This window comes from Corvus hawaiiensis, chromosome 14 (genome assembly GCF_020740725.1).
Source record: "Corvus hawaiiensis isolate bCorHaw1 chromosome 14, bCorHaw1.pri.cur, whole genome shotgun sequence".
Classification (NCBI taxonomy): Eukaryota; Metazoa; Chordata; class Aves; order Passeriformes; family Corvidae; genus Corvus; species Corvus hawaiiensis.
In genome coordinates this window covers 19,358,752-19,370,308 of record NC_063226.1, presented here as the reverse complement: position 1 = coordinate 19,370,308, position 11,557 = coordinate 19,358,752, and the positions used below count along the sequence as shown (strand labels likewise).

General features: G+C 59.6%; 1 protein-coding gene across 1 annotated transcript; it reads left to right on the top strand.

The window, feature by feature from the left end:
• The first annotated feature begins 136 nt into the window (after positions 1–136).
• On the top strand, positions 137–11,553 carry BTK (Bruton tyrosine kinase). The gene is made up of 20 exons (XM_048318844.1): positions 137–275; positions 1,324–1,401; positions 3,292–3,473; positions 3,642–3,740; positions 3,986–4,054; positions 4,585–4,666; positions 6,104–6,232; positions 6,315–6,382; positions 6,882–7,063; positions 7,361–7,423; positions 7,682–7,736; positions 8,068–8,150; positions 8,246–8,373; positions 8,526–8,600; positions 8,940–9,111; positions 9,382–9,598; positions 9,853–9,917; positions 10,370–10,488; positions 10,596–10,753; positions 10,870–11,553. Exons 3-20 carry the CDS (start codon positions 3,333–3,335, stop codon positions 10,939–10,941), a joined length of 1,977 nt encoding a protein of 658 aa, XP_048174801.1. The 5' UTR covers positions 137–275; positions 1,324–1,401; positions 3,292–3,332; the 3' UTR covers positions 10,942–11,553.
• The last annotated feature ends 4 nt before the right edge of the window (positions 11,554–11,557 follow it).

Genomic DNA, 11,557 nt, shown 5'->3' with positions numbered 1-11,557 from the left:
ACAGCCTGGGCCAGGCTCTGGCCACGGCCAGTGGCCTGGTGACCCCACGGCAAAGGCCCAGCTGTCTGCAGGAGGAAACACAAGTGCTGCCTTTGAGTCAGAAACCTGAAAAAGGGGAACCGAAAGGGTGGGGTTGGCCGGCCCCGTCCTTCCTCCCTGCGCACCCTGCCGTCTCTCCCCGTCCCTGCTGCCACAGCCACCCCAACCCACCGGGGTGGGCGCGGGCAGCGGCGCGGCGAGACCCCGGCTGGCCGGAGCGGCGGCGGGAGGGCTCCGTGAGTATGGAGGCCCGGGAGCCATGGCACGGGGCAGCACTGGGCTGTGGGGTCCTGGGCTGATGTGGCTGCGGGACAGCCGGGGTGGCGGGAGGCTCCATGTGGCCTGTGCTGGTGGCCTCACACCTCTGCTGGGCTCCTTGGGGGCAGGAGAGCCATACTGGGCACAGGACACGTGGTGTGGGTGAGCCAAGCTGGGAGGGCTCTGCCTTGTCCCACAGCCTGACCAGCTCCGAGCAAGTGGCATCTGACCCCGGTCACCTGGCCATGGGGCTATGGGGTGCAGCAGGGCAGGGAGATGGGGTGGGGGTGCCAGGGGCTGCAGGCTGCGCTGGAGAAGGGAATCACAGTGGTGGGTGGGTGCCAGGGACCCCAGGGCTGCCTGAGAGCAGGGGTTGGGGTTCTGACAGGGTCTTTGGCCATTCCACACCTGTGCTTTTTGCAGTGTGCACTGTTGGGGTGCAGCTTGGGGTTTGCTCACGAGTCTCTCCCATGCAGGAGGTTTCCTCCTCTGTCCCTCCCACCCATCATTTTTGACACCCTCTGGGCTCAACCTGAAACATGGGGGCTGTGAAGTTTGTCGTTCAGACAAACACCCTGTCACCCTTCCCTCTGGTCCCTGCCAGCCCCACATCAGCCAGCAGTGGCTCAGCTCCTTAGCGGGAATTAGGCAGCAGCCAGAGCTTGCCTGTGGAGGAGGGATGGCCCCGGGACCATGGTGGGACACAGCATCCAGCGACATGAGGCCAGCAGTGTGTGCCAGGCCTGGTGGTGGTCTCAGAGCACGCTGGGCCGAGGTGTGAGCATGGCAGGAAGTCGCACTAGCTGGGGGGGGAGGGCACAGGACATGCTTCCACCCACCCACTTGTCACTCTGCTGTCACAGCACGGCAGTGGTGGCTGTGGGGGTGAGCCCCGTGGGGCACCCACCATGCCAAGGACGGGCAGGGACAGAGCGGGTCTGGTGGCAGTGCTGGGGACAAGGAGGCTGTGCCATGATGGGGCACAACAGCCCTCCGAGACATTCACTGTCCTTTCCCCTCTGGCAGTTCCATCCAGAGGACGCAGTGAGGACGTGTCCCACCTGCCTGGCACTGCTGGCCATGACTCCGCTGCTGTGACTCCAGGTAAAGCTCCAGGGACCCGGCGCTGCAGCTGGGATGGGCTGGAGCCCAGGGCCACTCTGCTCAGCCCCTGTGTCTGTGCCAGGGAGGGCAGCGGGAGCCCTCCTGCTCTTGGGATGCAGCACCAGCAGCCACACTTGATAAATAGGGAAAATGAGGCACAGGGCTACAGCATGGTCCCGCGGTCACTCTGGGCTCATCCACCACCTTGCCAGCAGTCTGGGGGTCAGGGGACACACCAGCCACCTGCAGCGACCCCAGATCCCTCCTCCTGAGGCCTCAATCAGCCCACTCAGGCTGCTGCTTTTTCCAAAAGGCTCTGATGATTAATTTTTTATAAGTTGGGGGTCTTTGACCACCCAAACAAGCTGGAAAGGTCTGAGCCATAAGGGCCACAAGGAGGGAAGAGGGAAGCCTGGGAGAGGGGAATCCTGCTTGTCCCCAGCCTCTCTGGGGAGAGCAGGGCAGTGTCAGTACTGCAGGGTCTGTGCTGGGAGGATCTGGGCATTGCCAGCAGATGGGAGGACACCTCTGCTCCTGTCCCCGAGCTGGGGAATGCCCTGGAGAGAGGCAAAGTGTGTGGGACCGGGTCCTGGCATCTTTGTTCTCCACCTGACCCCTGTTGTGAGTGAGCCAGTGCCCACGTCCCGTGTGGGGAGAGGCGATGGAATACTTGGCTGGGGAATGGGGAGCTGAATGCCTGTCTCTGGCCCACCTCTGAGCCTCCCCCCGAGGAGACAGGCTGTGGGGAGCAGGGGAGAAAAACAGCTTCTCCCAGGTTGCTTTCCAAAGCTGTGCTTGTAGGAGGAAAAAAGGGAACAAGGTGCAGGTGAAGGGGAAGCAGGGACTGTAGGTGGTCAGGCAGGAGACACAGAGCCGAGCTCCAGGGGATCACAGCTCAGCAGTGGCCCCACACAGCTCTCTTGTCAGCTCCCCAGACTGCAATCAGGTGTTGGTCACAGCCCATAGCTCCAGCCACGTGGCTCTGGGGGATGCTGGACCCACCTGGGGGTCACAGTTCCTGGGCACAGCATGGAGGGATGAGGTGAGATGCACAGACTGCTCCAAGAGATGGGCCATGGCGATTTCCAGCCCCTAAAAGCTGGGCAGCAGTGGGACACAGGGCTCTCATGTGAGCCCTTTCCTGCCCTGCCCTTCCCCGGAGAGGCTCAGGAGAGCTTCGCTGAGGGCTGGGGGAGGATTTAACCTCTCTGGCTGCTGGCTGGAGGCAGCCCTTCAAGCCTGGCCACTGACAAGTGCTGCTCACAGGGGAGGAAGGGGGGTTGAGCTTCATCACTGCACTCCTGCGGGCTCCATGGACACACAGGGCGAGGATGACTTTAGGGCTACTCTGTGTTCTTGGCAGCACGGCACTGTGACTTTTCAGGGCCAGGACCTACCCACGGCTTTTTAGGGACCGGCCTCCCGTGGCCACCCCTTGCAGGCTGCCAAGTCAGCACGTCCCCAGCACGAAGTGGCTGCGGTGGGGCAGGAGGAAACAGCCCACACAGGCTCACATGCACAGAGCTGGAGGGGAGGAGCGCCTGCGGGGTGTCACAGCTGGCTCCCCGCTCTTCCCTGGGGCTCCAAGCTTCCCCCGTCTCCCTCTTTTCTCCAGCTCTCTGTCCATCTGAATATCCTGGGGGCCTCTTCAGCAGGAGTAGGAGCCATCCGGGTGGTGGCTTGGGCTGCAGCCTGGTGTAGGAGAGGGGCCGGGAGAGGTCACATCACAAACAACCCAACACTGACCTGCGCACACACCTCTGGTTCCCCCTGCCGTGGGGGTCCCAGCACCCCCTGGCTGCCCTTGGGGCAAGGGGGAGAGTGCACCTGAGCAAGGTCCAGCAGGTTTTGGGCTGAACAAGCGCTGCGTCGGCATTGTCTTGCCCACAGCAACCAGGTGAGCACAGCGTGGAGGCGGCCAGGGGTTTGACATGGCCAGTGTCATCCTGGAGAGCATCTTCTTGAAGCGCTCACAGCAGAAGAAGAAAACATCTCCCCTCAACTTCAAGAAGCGCCTGTTCCTGCTGACGGAGAGCAAACTGTCCTACTACGAGTATGACTTTGAGCGGGGGGTGAGTCTGCAGCCACAGGGGCTGCGCCGTGGCGGTGTCCGGGGCTCACCAGCTGTCTGTCCCTTGCCAGCACGTAGCCCAAGGGCTGGTTGGACAGGGACAGGGGTTGGTTTGAGTCTCTCCAGGTCTCCCCTTGGTGACCATTTGAACCAAGACTGTCTCTTGCAGCGCCGGGGCAGTAAGAAGGGCTCCGTGGACATTGAGAAGATTACCTGTGTGGAGACAGTGGCACCTGAAAACAACCCTCCCCCTGAGCGACAGGTCCCGGTGAGGAGGGTCCCAGGGTCCCTGCGTCTGTGCCCTTGTCCCCTCGCTGGGGGAGTAGGGAGAGTCCCTGGGGTGGTGGCAGTGGGGGGCAGCCGTGCTTGGCATGAGGGGCTCTGTCCATACCATACCAGGGGTCCAGCTTTATGCAGAGCAGCAGGATGCCAAAAGCCCTGGGCTTGCTCCAGGAGAGATGCCAGCAGCTGAGCAACAGGGTGCCAGCATCCATCTCTGCCTGTCTCTTCCAGAGGAAAGGGGAGGATTACAACAACATGGAGCAGATCTCAATCATCGAACGGTTCCCCTACCCCTTCCAGGTGAGTCTTCGCTGCACCCTCTTTGCTGGTCCGCTCTGCCTGGTGGCAGGTCCTGAGGGGAGGACCCCACAGGGGCTTGGGGTCAAACGTGGCATCACTGCCCCAGTGCCCGGTGTCACTCAGCGGCTTGGGGACACTCTGCTGCTGTCCACACTGCATGGGGCAGCCAGGTGAGCCTCTCTGAGCCCCGAGGCAGCTCTGTTTAAGATGGAAACCTGCTTCTGAGCTCTGTCCTGCCCCTTTCAGTCCCCTGGCTGATGCTGGAGGGGTGCTGGCTGCTCACTCAGCCCCCAGCCCAGCTGCCTGCCCTGCTGGCACCCAGTGCACCCCCGGCACACCGAAAGTCAGAGAAGGAAGTGGAAAGTCTCGGGGGAGGGGGCTTATTTTTAACCTCTTTGTCACGCTCCCGCGAGCACCGTGCGGGGCCAGCAGACACCGGCAGGGCTTGCTCGGAGTGGCCACAAGGCTCGGCTCCCCCCGTGCCTGCCGTGAGAGCCCTGCCCGCGGTGCTGAGGTGCCTGGTCCCGCAGGTGGTCTATGACGAAGGGCCCCTCTACATCTTCTCCCCGACGGAGGAGCTGCGGAAGCGCTGGATCCATCAGCTGAAGAGCGGTGAGTGTGGGGGCTCTGCAGCTCCCCTGGGAAGCCAACACGGGCACTCAGCTGTGCCTGTGGCTGGCCCAGAGTGCCAGGCTGCCGGGGGCTCGCTGGCTCGTGGCTATCTATATACCCCATGTCTGAGGAAGAGCAAGCTGCTCCCAGCCAGGGGAGTGGACATTGTCACCCTCTGCAGTACCACAGCTACCTCGGCTGAGGCTCCTTGCCCTCTCACAAACCTGCTCCAAAGTAGCTCAAGCAGGCTCGGAAATTGTTGAGGGCAAGAGGAAATAGCAGATGTGGCCGTACAGCTGTGCTGCCTTGGCATGTGAGGGTTGAGCGCCCGGTGCTTTAGGAAACATGGACAATAAGCCTGCTGGGAGCCAGGGAGCATCTTTCCCAAACCACCCCGAGCCTTGCTCGGTGCTGCTGAGCTAATGCTCAGCTGTGTGGCTGCTCCCTTCTCGAGCTGGGAGTGTGTTGCAGCAGCACTGTTGTGCCAAGGGGCTCGGGCCACCCAAAATCTGCTGGAGCCGCCTGTATGTGCCTCCTGGTGCATGTGTGTGTGTGTCTTGCTGCGGCTTTGTGCTGGCAGGGTGAGATTAGCTGCTTGAGTTGACACGGGGAAGTTGGCTGGAGCGAGGCGGAAGAGCGGCAGGCTGATAACGGGGAAGTTGGTTATCTCACGAGAGCCCTGCTGCTCTGCCCCGACAGGCAGCCTGTCCTCTCCCCACTTCACTGCTGAGGCAGGAGGGTTGCTGTGGCAGCTCAAGTTAGTGTAAAATCCACAGGGAAAGGAGAGAAAATGCTGGCTTTTTGCTGCCGGGATGTCCTTCTCTTACTCCACCAAAGAAGGGGCTCTCTACACCCCGTGCAGCTGCTGTGGGCCAGCCCCAGGCTGAGGCAGTGTTTAGGCACATCCAGTTGTCCCTCTAGCTTGGGGAGAAGTATGAGGAAGTTGGTCAGCCTGCCTGGCAAGGGAATATTCTCCCTGCAAGGGAAGTCTCTGAGTGCGCACAGGGTGATGGCAATGCCCCATGGAAAAGCTGGGCACAGCACTGGCCTCCCTCCCCACTTCTGAAAAAGAAAAGGGCTCGAAAGAGCTGTGAACCATGGGTCAGAGCAGCCTGGATATTTTGGCTGGCAGGAGGGCCAGGTCCTTCTGTGACTGTCTCCATGCTCATGCCCCTTTGCAGAGCTGCTCAAGAGCTTAGATCAGATCTGAGAGCCAAGCCTGGCCCTTCCCTGTGGCACAGGGATTGCACAGCCACAGCACTGAAACAAGGGTGGCGAGCTGAGGGAAACCTGAACATCAGGGCACAGGGGACAGTAGCACAGCTGAGAGGAGATTATTCAATGCAGCTGACCACCTGCATTCAGGGAGCAGAGAGCTCTTGCAGCAGGCTGGGGATGCAGCCCTGGGTCACACACATCTTCCCTCCTCTGCCACAGTGATTCGGTACAACAGCGACCTGGTCCAGAAGTACCACCCCTGCTTCTGGATCGACGGCCAGTACCTGTGCTGCTCCCAGACAGCCAAGAACGCCATGGGCTGCCAGATTCTGGAGAGCAGGAATGGCAGTAAGACACCAGGCACCCTCCCTCTGCCCCAGGGACCACCACAGGGATCTTTGCTCACCTTAGTTCCTCCTCTGTTCTGAAGGTTTAAACGTTGGGCGGTCGCATCGCAAGACAAAGAAGCCCCTTCCCCCAACTCCTGAGGAGGACCAGGTAAAAGCCAACGTCAGGGTTTGCTCCAAGGTGTTGGAGAAAAGGTCTGCCTGGAAAAAGCCAACATATTCAATGACTGCTCAGAGATGCACAGGCCAGGACTCTACTCTGGGGAGGGATGTCAAGATGGTGACTTAAGGGAGAAGGAGCTTGAAGCAGGGGATGGAGCCCAAAGGCCTATAGGAAGGTCAAATTATCTCAACCTTGAGGTTTCCCAGGGCAGCTGAGAGATTTACACCCTAATGTAGGCTGGAGGAGTCACAGGTTAAGCCGAAAGGTAAAGAGAAAACACTTGTCTTTTGTGGAGATGGGGAAAAATGTTTTGATAAAAAGTCCAGGGGGAGGAAATTGGTGTTCTGGTAGAGATATGTGTGGGAGCTGAGACAAACACTGCGCTGAGCTGGCCTGAGACCACTGCCCTGCCAGGCCTGGGAAGGGTCTCACGTGGTGTGTGTGCAAGCCTGACCATGTCCCACGCTCTCCCTCCCGCCGTGGGAAGATGGTGATGAAGCCTCTGCCTCCCGAGCCAGCCCCCAGCACAGCAGGGGAGATGAAGAAGGTGGTGGCCCTCTACAACTACGAGCCGATGAACGCGCAGGACCTGCAGCTGCAGAAGGGCGAGGAGTACTTCATCCTGGAGGAGAGCCACCTGCCCTGGTGGAAAGCCCTTGACAAGAACGGGTGAGAGCTCCCACTGCCCATGGCCGTGGCTCTGCAGTGCTGCCCTGCCCTGGTGCTCAGGCCCTGGTGGGCAAACACACCCCTCTGGCACCCCGAGGGTGAGGACAGGCTGCCTGCCCACCTGTGGGCTGCCCTGGTGAGGAGGGGGAGGAGGCTGAAACCAGCTGTGGCGTCAGCCGTCCCCACACATGAACCCAGATGGGCTTGCACCAAAGTTTTTGAGCCCTCCTGAGACAGGAATATCCTTTCCCCTTGGCCTCCTCCATCAATGTGTGACCAGCCTCTTTTCTCCTGCAGGAGGGAAGGATACATCCCCAGCAACTACGTCACTGAAACCAGAAATTCCCTAGAGATCTTTGAGTAAGAGAGGGCACAGGGACCTGGCGAGTTGCACTTGGTTGGAGACATTTTCCATTTGGTTCTGTTACCCTACACAGCCCCTGAGCCCAGCCTGGCTGGGTCACTCTCCCTCTTCCATATCCTCTGGCAGCCTCCAGCCCCTGGCAGCCATCCCTGCCCTGCTCTCTGCACCGCCTGTCCTGGCTGGGCCAGGGTCAGACCGGGCTGGGGACAGAGGTGGCTGTGGAGATCTCCCTGATGGCTGTGTCCCTGTTCCAGGTGGTACTCAAAGAACATCACTCGGAGCCAAGCGGAGCAACTGCTGAAACAGGAGGTAGGTGTTGCCTCCCGAGGCTGGGTCTGTTCTACACACCAGCCCTCCATGGGCTGTTCTCACATTGTGTCCAGCATGGGACCAACCCTGGCTTGTGCTGGGAGGGGAGGGTAGCACCAACAGCCCCAGGAACATTCCCTATCCCAATGTGAGCTCCTCCAGGCAGCCACTTCAGGAGGTGGCCTCCTGTGCAGGGAGTGGAAATAGGACTCCTCTGACTCACTGCATCCTCTCCAGCCCTGCTGTGATCTTCACTCACTTTAAGTTTTGCCTGTCACAGTGACACACAGTCCCCACAACCACCCAGTGCCCTTTGCCCTTTCTGCTTTAGGGTAAGGAAGGGGGCTTCATTGTCCGAGATTCCACCAGCAAGACAGGGAAATACACTGTCTCCGTCTATGCCAAGTCCTCTGCGTAAGTGGCTCTAAGAACAGCTTGTTTCTCCCCCAGAGGGCCCCTCCAGGCACCCCTCACCCTCTGTCTCTCCTCCCCATGTTCTCCCTCTCCAGAGACCCCCAAGGCACGATCCGGCACTATGTCGTCTGCTGCACCCCCCAGAACCAGTATTACCTGGCAGAAAAACACCTGTTCAACAGCATCCCAGAGCTTATCACCTACCACCAGCACAACTCTGCAGGTCAGTGGCTGGGAGACAGAGTGAAGCCAGCAGTGTTTTCACTGGCACCACGGTATCCCCACCTTCCTGTGCCGAAGGCAGGAGGGTTTTGTGTTCCCTGCTGGAATGTGGCAGGTAAGCCTGGAGTGGCAATCTCTGCTGCTGTGTTTCAGGGCTCATATCCAGACTGAAGTACCCCGTGTCTCAGCAAAAGAAAAGTGCTCCTTCCACAGCTGGCCTTGGCTATGGTAAGCCAGCCCAGGCTACCTCAGAGTTCCCTGGTTGCAGCGTTTGTTTCTGCTGGCAGCAACTTTCCCAGGCCGGGATCCCGGCTGTCCCATGGCTCATAGCCTTCCTAGGAACCACTTCCCAACTGCCCTCTGGTGACAGTATTGACCAAAAGACTCCACAAGCTACCTTGCTCCTGTCCCCTGGAGGAACAGGTCTCAGATTTTGTGGGTTTTGTGGATGATTTTTCAGGCAGAAAAGGCTTGCGAGCTTTTCTTGGGCTTGCTAGACCAGATGATTGGGAGCACCATGCAGGGAAGTCACCTGCACCCACATTACACTCACACTCTCTGTCCTAGGGTCGTGGGAGATCGACCCCAAGGATCTGACCTTCCTGAAGGAACTCGGGACGGGGCAGTTTGGCGTGGTGAAGTACGGGAAATGGAGAGGCCAGTACAACGTTGCTATCAAGATGATCAGGGAAGGCTCCATGTCAGAGGATGAGTTTATTGATGAAGCCAAAGTCATGATGTAAGTGGTGAGCACCTTGCAGGTCAGTGCTGGATGCTCCTTGCCAGAATGGCTGCACTCTTGGGAGGCGTGGAGGGACAGTCTAAGGCAGTCCCATACTCTGTAAAACGCACCCAAGATCCCACTGATTTTGGGCAGATTCCTTGGTGAGGTTTTCCACCATCAGCTGGGCCCGAAGCATCTTCCCTTCCCAAACTCTCCTTACACACAGGTGCTTCCTTTGCTGCCTGGCTTTCTAGATGCTCAGAATTGCCTTTGTCCCCAACACAGGAACCTGTCTCATGAGAAGCTGGTGCAGCTCTACGGGGTCTGCACTAAGCAGCGTCCCATCTTCATCATCACCGAGTACATGGCCAATGGCTGCCTCCTGAACTTCCTGAGGGAAACACGGCAGCGGTTCCAGCCTGCCGAGCTGCTGGAGATGTGCAAGGATGTCTGTGAAGCTATGGAGTACCTGGAATCCAAGCAGTTCCTGCACAGAGACCTGGTAGGGCTGTGACCGCTTTGTTCAGGCAAAATCCCACCGGGGAAATCGCCCCTTCATAGATAAACAGGATGCTTGGAGGGCTCTGTTGCTCTCTTTGCTGAGGACTTTATAGTTTGCCCCAGCCTAGGTGAACTGGCAGGATGAAGTGAGGTGAAGTGTTAGGTGGGTGGGGATGAGATGAAGTTCACCTGCTACAGGGGAATGGGAGAAGCAAGAGCAGGTAGAAGTAACTGTCTCCATCTCTCCATTAACAGGCTGCTCGAAACTGTTTGGTGAATGACCAAGGAATTGTGAAAGTGTCAGATTTTGGTCTTTCCAGGTCTGGTAGATGTGTCTGTGTCACTTTCCTGTCTCAGTACCCCATCTCCTCCTTCCATCAATTCTACATTTTAGTCTTTGTCCCCACCACCCTCCAGCTGTGCTTTCCTATTGTCTTCCCATTTCATCTCCCTGGCTCAACCTTCCGCCTCTCCACTTTCCACCATCCCTTTCTTACTTCCCCTGGCCCTTTCCCCCCTCTCTTTGCATCTTCTTTCCCCCACCTCTGGTCTCCTGGCTGCAGCTTGCTCTCCACATCCCCTTTTTGCTGTGCTTCCATGTCAGCCAATCCCTTCCACAATCCTGACTAACACACACTTACTGCTGAAACCCATGCAGAGTTGCAACCTCTGGTCATTCTGAGCCACCCATTCCTTTTGGGCTTGGTCAGTTGTGTGGAGGAGCAAAATGTGAAATCCAAGTGAGGCACCCTGATCCATTTTCCTGCTGCAGGTATGTGCTAGATGATGAGTACACAAGCTCCATGGGGTCCAAGTTTCCAGTGCGGTGGTCTCCTCCTGAAGTGCTGCTGTACAGCAAGTTCAGCAGCAAGTCTGACGTCTGGTCCTTTGGTAAGAGCACGGCATTGATGACTTGGAGGTTGGGAACTCCTCTGCAAACCAGGTGCAGGTACAGGTGCTCCCATCCCATCAGCTCTCCTTGCCGTTCCCCCCAACAGGTGTCCTGATGTGGGAAGTTTACTCGCTGGGAAAGATGCCTTACGAGAGGTTTAATAACAGCGAGACAACCGAGCACGTCATCCAAGGCCTGCGCCTGTACCGGCCGCAGGCGGCCTCGGAGCGGGTCTACGCCATCATGTACAGCTGCTGGCACGAGGTGAGTGGCTGTCACCCCTGGTGACACCTCCAGCCACCCTGGCAGGGTGACGGGGCTCCCCGGGGCACGGCTGGGGCAGACACGGGCTCCAGCCAGGCTCCCCTCTCGCCCGGCAGAAGCCTGAGGAGCGCCCCACCTTCACCGCGCTGCTGGGCAGCATCCTGGACATCGCCGACGAGGACTGCTGACCGCGGGTACTGCCCGCTGACCCCGGCCCAGCGCTGCCACTGCCCACCAGGACAGACCTGCACACCGGGCGGTATCGCGGCATGGTTGTCACGGACACAGCACGGGCGAGCAGGAGCCTGGGGGACCCCCATGGCCGCGCCCACAGCCCCATCACATGCTCAGAGCTCCATCACCGCCCCGGGGCTCCATCACATCCCGGAGCCTCATCACTGCCCCGGAGCCCCGTCACCGCCCCGGAGCTCCATCACTGCCCCGGAGCCTCATCACTGCCCCGGAGCTCCATCACCGCCCCGGAGCTCCATCACCGCCCCGGAGCTCCATCACCGCCCCGGAGCCCCATCACCGCCCCGGAGCTCCATCACCGCCCCGGAGCCCCATCACATCCCGGACCTCATCACCGCCCCGGAGCTCCATCACATGCTCAGAGCTCCATCACCGCCCCGGGGCTCCATCACATCCCGGACCTCATCACTGCCCCGGAGCACCATCACCGCCCCGGAGCTCCATCACATCCCGGAGCCTCATCACCGCCCCGGAGCTCCATCACCCCCCAGGACGCTCCCGTTCCCGCTCCCGCTCCCGATCCCGGACAATAAAACCCTTCCACGGCCTCCC

Excerpts from the sequence above, each read along its gene's own strand:
- BTK (XM_048318844.1), top strand. The coding sequence starts at position 3,333 with ATGGCCAGTGTCATCCTGGAGAGCATCTTCTTGAAGCGCTCACAGCAG. Across the intron at positions 6,233-6,314 it reads TCTGGAGAGCAGGAATGGCA|GTTTAAACGTTGGGCGGTCG; the intron begins GTAAGACACCAG and ends TCTGTTCTGAAG. Across the intron at positions 9,599-9,852 it reads AGTTCCTGCACAGAGACCTG|GCTGCTCGAAACTGTTTGGT; the intron begins GTAGGGCTGTGA and ends CTCCATTAACAG.